Source organism: Ptychodera flava, chromosome 11 (genome assembly GCF_041260155.1).
Source record: "Ptychodera flava strain L36383 chromosome 11, AS_Pfla_20210202, whole genome shotgun sequence".
Classification (NCBI taxonomy): domain Eukaryota; kingdom Metazoa; phylum Hemichordata; class Enteropneusta; family Ptychoderidae; genus Ptychodera; species Ptychodera flava.
In genome coordinates, this window is record NC_091938.1 from 9,275,941 (window position 1) to 9,283,165 (window position 7,225).

Genomic DNA, 7,225 nt, shown 5'->3' on the forward strand with positions numbered 1-7,225 from the left:
TAATATATAACAAGGTGGTTATATTTACGCAATTTATACTCTTATAACCAGTATGAATAGTAATAATATTATATATATATATATATATATATATATATATATATATATATATATTTATATCTTGAAAGGAAAGGTGTTTTTTGCAATAGTACAATCAAATTAAAGCGTTATCTTTTACTCCTCCCCTTCCTTACGTATTTCCTTCAGCATTTCTTTCCTTTAAATTTATACAGATCAATAATATCGCTACAGCTGTGATTCAGTTTGCCTTTCTCAGCACCTCGGCTTGGACGTTGAATTTGTCAATCGAAGCCTACAGACGACTGGCTCGCTACATTCATACTAGCAAGTACGGAAGGTGCGGAACAATCTGTGATTACCCCCGTCTCCTTGACAGCATACCGTCTATTGTTGAATTTTGACCTTATAATGCTTTGATGTTCGCTGTCGTAACTAGCGCCCTCAAATGTAAACAAAATAATGATTGTGCAGATGATGTATTTTAATGACTCATTCATCATTTCACAAATGGACAGAAAATTCAAATTAATCTACTCTATCAATTGCTCATGATTGATAACCTCAGAAGTCATCGGATCCAAATTACGTTGGAAAATCTTTCATTTTCATGTTTTGCTTCATCCAAAATTACCTGAAATTGTTTGAAAGAGTTGACCCATTTCTGATGCATGACTTGAACCTCACAACTCATTTATTTTACGGAATTCTGAATTTAAACATTCATTAGAAAAAAGACCGCCTGAGATACTATAACACTACATCGATTTCCTATGACAATAAAAAGCACAAGATATGTTTAAACGTCGGAATTATATCACATCAGATTTGGTCTGCATAACTAGCACAATTTTTACGTATCCACATCAATATGCATAATATATTTCTCATCGTAGGGTTCTGTATGGCGTGAATGGATGGATCGTACCGTTGTCTTTGACCTTGATATCTCTTTGGATAAGGATAGAAATCTACAGGAAAAGACAGACGTATGTACTAATTATTTTGCAAGTACTCGTAATTTAAATCATTTGTTTGTTTCTCATTATTTTGTCACAGTATATTCATAGTCACAAAGGGGAAATATACTTAGCTCGTTCCAACGATTGCAGTGGCAGATGAGATAGATAAAATCATGTGATCAATGGCTAGCTAAATCTGCATTTAGGTCTATTGGTACGTTTTCCACTAGTTACATCGGATATTGCAGGCTGTCATCGACTTAAAATCATCTTATATTAACATTTTTAGAAAGTAAAATACAATGCAATGGTCAAAGTCAGTCAGTTTTTTCTTTCTTAGATGCTGGTTTCCCATGGAGCCATTTATCATGATCCCCTGCGTCATCATCGTGACGGCAATGAACCTGGTATGTGCTTAAAATCATGGTCTTTTTTCTTGAATGTTTCTCAGTATGTTACTCGTCACTCTCTTAGGTAATTCCCTGTCGTCTTCAAGACGCTTGATTGACGGAGTGCATTCCTCTACTACTTACAAGTATGAGATAGTTTGATAGACTGTGATCTTATAATTACTCTGAAATTATTTAGTCAGACATGCAAATTCAAAGTTTCGATCTTTCTTCAACTGCGCCACTGCACATTGATCCTTAAAAGCAGCCCAACCAAAACACAAAGACAAGTTCATGTTGCTTCTAGAAAGGTTACGACGATTTCAGTTTTTAACTTTCCATAATTTGAATATCACTGTCTTCTTACGTTACAGACGAGTGTAATACTGCTTGTCCTCACAAAGCGTGAGTTTGACCGTGAACGAAGATATTATGAATTTGAAGAATGGCATCACTTCTGGTACGCTGGTACTACATTGCCTTTTATATGTTTATTTCCTAGACTAAGTATATTGCAAATTTGCAAAACCAGATGATTAAGTGACAGCTTCCGCGGGCATCTACGGTGATACTTACTGTGTATGATGTCAGTCATCGGTACCTACGTTTCGCGTATAAATGTCAACTATTTATGTAATGAAATTCAGCAATGTTTGGTTTGTCAAAGTTTTATTTCCGACTATCGTCTGATGCTTTCATTTTCATTGGTTTGAGAGATATAGCTTTTTCTCATATATACTTTAGGTGATATCGTTCTACTGAGAACAGAATACATTTTATTGTCTCTCTTCCTTATAACAGGGCAGATCTTCGGTCGATAATGCTTCTCTTACCTGTGACGGCGCTCACTTGGCTGGTCGGAACTTTCTCTGTCAACACCAATGGGCTGATTTCCGGCTATCTCTTCGCGGGCTTTTCGTTTTCCTTGGTAATTAACTTCTGTTTATTCTGTATTTGCGGCATGCAATTAAATGTCATGTTTATTCAATATCATATGCAAATTACATTTACAAAACATCGGATGTCAGCTGTAGAGGAAAACGTACTTGTCATATTTGCTTTCAATATTGTATGATTAATGTCTGCTGATGCCACCGGATAATAGACAAAATTAAATTATACTTGATTAAATGTACTACATCGAGCACATCTGGTAATTAACGAAGGGTCATTAAGTTATGTATTTGCTGGTTCTATGCACATAAAAAAAAGAACACTTTTACCAGCGAATTTGTACTCAGTCACTAATCTATGTCCTAACAATGTATATGGGAACAGTCTATGAAGCTATATCTAACAAATTTATTGTTTATATAGGTTTTCAGTCGGAATGAGTTCAGCGACTTTTTTCCACAAGTGGGTCAAGGATCAGACTCCAATCATTACATTTAACTGTAGCAAAATATCATTCGAAATTCTATGTTTATAAACAAAACAGTCATTAAAAGTCCACATCCTCATGAAATACTCACGATTTGAAAATTTGTCTGTATGTACAGGGATCAATGATCTTTCTGATGTTATCCGCAACCAATGTTGAGGTAAGAGTCCACACAATTGTTTACTTTTAGCATGTAGTACATTCATGACCTAATTTACATACCATCTTACCTCACCCCAGCAGTCAAATGGAGAATGGCCTAAAAGTAGAATGCGCATCAAGTACAGATATTTTGTGGCTCTCAAACTTTTATAATTATGTTTTTTGAGCTACCATTTATATGGGCTCATTTTGTATGTCTTGGAGTTTAAAAGTTTTACCTTTATATTTTTCTGAAAATCGAAAATATTATTTTTCTCCAAGAGTTAACACAGGGGCGGCTGCCATTTTGATTTATTTGTAAATATTGTAAAATTCAAGGGAATGCGATTCTCTTGTGAAAAATTTGTGCCCTGATTTTCACTTTTGATTTTAAAGGAGAATGGTTGAAAGGTTTTCTTAAGATAGTTTGAGTACAAGTAAGTCTGTCACCTTCGAGGCGCATATAACCTTAAAAACATGTATGAAGGAGGATGCTTGGTTCCTTCACCACGTGGTGGAGGTACTGCACTTTGTCTGAAAGATGGGGACGCTTTCCATACAGTCATTGTGAAATGCGATGGAACGACTTGGTTCCAGCTGGCATCACCATGGTTGTTCAGACATGTCTGGACACAGTCATCTATAGTTGCTATCAAATTCTGTATTTTATTGTTTGAAAATGCCCCATCGAGCTACCACCTTCATTGCAAACCATTCCTGAACGAAAATATGGACGAGGATACTTGCTGTTACAAATTTTCGGCCACTTAGAACCTTCAAAAGCAGGGTCTTCCTAACCATCGACATATTGGTTGTAAATCGTCCTACTCTTCGAAGCTGGGATATTCTGTGTACATCCGTTCAATGTCACAAAGATAGTTCCTGTCAGTAACGTCGACATATCTTCTTTTATTGATTTGATTAGATAATGTTTGTCTAGGTATTTTATACTTCTTCTTTTTGCTTGTTGCCTTCTGTGTGTGTTGCTTCATCTTGTTAAAATACTATTGTGACATGCGCGGCGATTAACATTATGGTGGCGTATTATAGTGGGGTATGACGACCTCTCAGGGCTACATTTACTTTATAGAGCACGATATTCCAGATAACGACTTTAAGTACGGGTAATGCTTGCTCAGCTGTTACCGAACCGATACTGTACACCTACACAGAAATCCTGAGAACATGTCTACTAATTATTTAAAGGTTCTGGTCGCAATACGAGTACGGTTTGGAGATGACGACGACGAAAGAGAGGCGTTAGAAGAATACAAGCAGACTGAACACGATCGGTTTAATGCTAGAAGGGTGAGCCTGGAAGAACGTTCAGAAATAAATAAAGCGAAACAGCGAGAACAGTCCAAAGTTACCAGCAGAAAGAATAGAATCGTCGATCTATTTGATGAGGTGAGAAAACTTGTTCCTTCTTGTTCCTAATTCTAGTAATAGACGTGTGCCGTAGCCTATGTGTCCTGAACTTGTCGGGATGATTACAGAACGCACATAAGAAAAGAAACTGGCTGGAGGACAGGGGGTTTGCTCCATTTTGACTGTCATGCGCACTAGATACCGTAAATTTACGCCAAATTTTATTTGACAAATACTTGTTGGTCACAAATCTGTCAGCAGTTCAAAATTCCAACAAAACAGTTACTACAGTTTATCGTGTTTTGGACCGAGTTTCAAATAATAATTTAGATGTGAAATTTCGTACTTCAAAATTTCCGTTTAGGCGAGGGGCTTATTTGAGATTAACCTTTGAGTGCAGTATATTTTTCCCACAAAAATTTTAGTGCAACATTTTACCAATTTTATGAACTTTTCTGTAATTTTTGTGATAATTTTGGACCAAATGAACTCAACATTTCATTGGCCACAGTTATTTTGCAAAACTTTGGCAAAAATGTAAGAAAAATTGACTTAGGTATATTTTAAGGGTGACAAAAATTGACTTTGGCGCTCGAAGGGTTAAATGAAGCCAATTTCATTCGTCTTCCTGGTGCTTTAATTATCCTTGTTTCATAACATCCTAATAATACACTTGGAAGCAATGCTTGGTCCATCAACGAGTACACTGCATTAAATTAAACAAAATACTAACAATAGCACTAACAATAGGACCCTGCGACAGTCGGCCACATTTACCGTTACAACTCCAAGCCCTCCCATTTCAAAAAAGTATTATCCCCTTCCTGGGGCCCGGGTCACACCACATGTGTCTATATATTTGGTGTAGCCGATGCATGGGTTACAGGCCGTTTAAAACAAGTCAGTCACGCCGTGCATTACGATGATGCATCTGTACATTTAATTCCAATGAGTGTTTTTGTGCCGTCTCACACTATAAAAAGGATAAAAATAATGCACCATCTGTACTGCTTTCCGATACGATTCCCTGCGAAACAACATAAACCACACAAAAATCACGCACAGTCTCATGCGGCACAGAAATGTTGTTAGTCGTCTTGTCCTGCAACCCAACTCTGCTATATTCCCTACCACTCCTATTCATTTGATAACTCGAGTTTTATTGTATCAAATCGCACTATTTTGCCATCGAGACAATACACACATATTCATCTCAAGAACTGGAGTCAGTCTGACGCTGATCACTCTCTCGACTTAATCTTGATTTCTTCTGTTTACTGTCTACAGGGAAGGAAAGTAAAGTAAACGAAGTCATGAGAAAGGGAGAAGTGTAAAGGTTTTACCGAAGAAGACAGTATTGACATATAAAAATATCTATTATTATTATAAATGATATTATATATTATTATTATTATTATTATTATTATTATTATTATTATTATATATTATTATTATTATTATTATTATTATTATTATTATTACAAGCCAATTGTCAACAGTTTCGTTAGTTGTGGAAATTAGAACATTTAAGGTGGCTGATTTAGCATTTCAGCCTTGATTCAATTAGATTTTTGACATTGATATGATCACCCCACCTTTGGTCGCCATGGAAACATGTGACATGAGAATTGATGACAGATATGCTGATTTCATTCATGTTATTGGCACTCAAGAAATCCAAATTCTGCAATTTTTACAGTTACCAAAGATATTTTCATTGGTATTTAAAAAACATATTTGAGCCACCAAATGGTTACCATGGAATTATGTGTTATAGAAGGGGCACAAATTATGTTCTTTCATCCAAAGAAACCCTAGACTTAAAGATCCGTCGCTCGAGGGCGCTCTCCAGGCTTCCCCCTCGTGCGACGGATCTTTCAATAGGAAGATGTCCCTATTTGGAAACGTTCGAAGTAGTCCAAGGTATTTTGAATGGGATTCCGGAAAAATGATATTTTCCGTCCCAAATGGTTGCCATGGAAACATGCGGTATAGAATGTGGTTTTATCATCCAAAGATATCCCTAATGTGAAATTTTCGTGGAAATGCAAGGTATTTTGAATGGGATTTGGGGAAACTGATATTTTAGCCCCGAGTGGTTGCCATGGAAACATCTGACACGAAAACAAACATAATTTTTGCTGCGATTAAAAAAAAACAGAGAGGGAAATTATGTAGCAATTCCAGCTATTTTCAATGGAATTTTTGGAAAAATTGGTATTTATGACACCAAAATCGGTGACTTGGAAACATGGGGCATCAAAATGGATATTATTTTGTTAGGCCAAAAAAAATGTTTCTGGTTCTTGACATTCAGCAAAAGTGATGCGACCACGCGGTTTTCTTTTTTTTAATTTTCCTTTTTTTTCCTTTCTTGCTTTATTCCGAACAATGCTGGTTTGGCACTATTGATGCAACAGTTATTGTCTTTTATCACTGGCTGCATAATACTTCCGTTTTCTTTTTAATATTTTGGACATGTAAAACAGGGATATCAAGTATAGCTGTACTGATGACTATGTAACCCCTACCCCCTTCAAAAAAAGTTATGACGCGCAGGTTCTGAAATGACGTGCGCGGTGACCAGAAACGATTTTTTGGCCTTAGTTTTAACCCCAAATACCCCTGTACTGTAATTGTCATTAAAATCGGACATATTTTTATTGGGATTATGATAATTATATAATTCATTTCATACCTAGACTAGAACGATACAGAGTCCATAAATTGTTATATTCCTATCTTGTGGCTTGGCTTTTTCCCTCTGTAAAAAACAACAAAGTAACAGGGAGGAGGGCGCCATATGTCTGCTATGGCACTGTCTAAGCAAAAGAGAAGATCACGGACTCTGCCGCCACCACTTTGGGTACAGAATAGCGCAATATCTCACTCAGGATACTTGTGTTGTCGATACAATCACTACATATCATTATGTAAATATACCTTCACTTTACCATGTAAAGCAT

At 36.3% G+C, this 7,225-nt stretch overlaps 2 protein-coding genes across 2 annotated transcripts in view; both read left to right on the top strand.

The window, feature by feature from the left end:
- LOC139143174 (uncharacterized) overlaps window positions 1-1,140 on the top strand; it is a 25,773-nt gene extending 24,633 nt beyond the window's left edge. Inside the window, exon 20 of the mRNA XM_070713306.1 lies at window positions 1,078-1,140. Coding sequence (XP_070569407.1) covers window positions 1,078-1,140 — 63 coding nt within the window. The remainder of the gene's footprint in view (window positions 1-1,077) is intronic.
- Window positions 919-5,658, top strand: LOC139144612 (cadherin EGF LAG seven-pass G-type receptor 1-like). Its single transcript, XM_070715322.1, has 7 exons — window positions 919-1,007; window positions 1,321-1,387; window positions 1,744-1,829; window positions 2,171-2,297; window positions 2,869-2,910; window positions 4,098-4,298; window positions 5,547-5,658. Exons 2-7 carry the CDS (start codon window positions 1,334-1,336, stop codon window positions 5,562-5,564), a joined length of 528 nt encoding a protein of 175 aa, XP_070571423.1. The 5' UTR covers window positions 919-1,007; window positions 1,321-1,333; the 3' UTR covers window positions 5,565-5,658.
- Window positions 5,659-7,225: the final 1,567 nt, after the last annotated feature.

Excerpts from the sequence above, each read along its gene's own strand:
- LOC139144612 (XM_070715322.1), top strand. The coding sequence starts at position 1,334 with ATGGAGCCATTTATCATGATCCCCTGCGTCATCATCGTGACGGCAATG. Across the intron at positions 2,298-2,868 it reads CGGGCTTTTCGTTTTCCTTG|GGATCAATGATCTTTCTGAT; the intron begins GTAATTAACTTC and ends CTGTATGTACAG. Across the intron at positions 2,911-4,097 it reads TATCCGCAACCAATGTTGAG|GTTCTGGTCGCAATACGAGT; the intron begins GTAAGAGTCCAC and ends AATTATTTAAAG.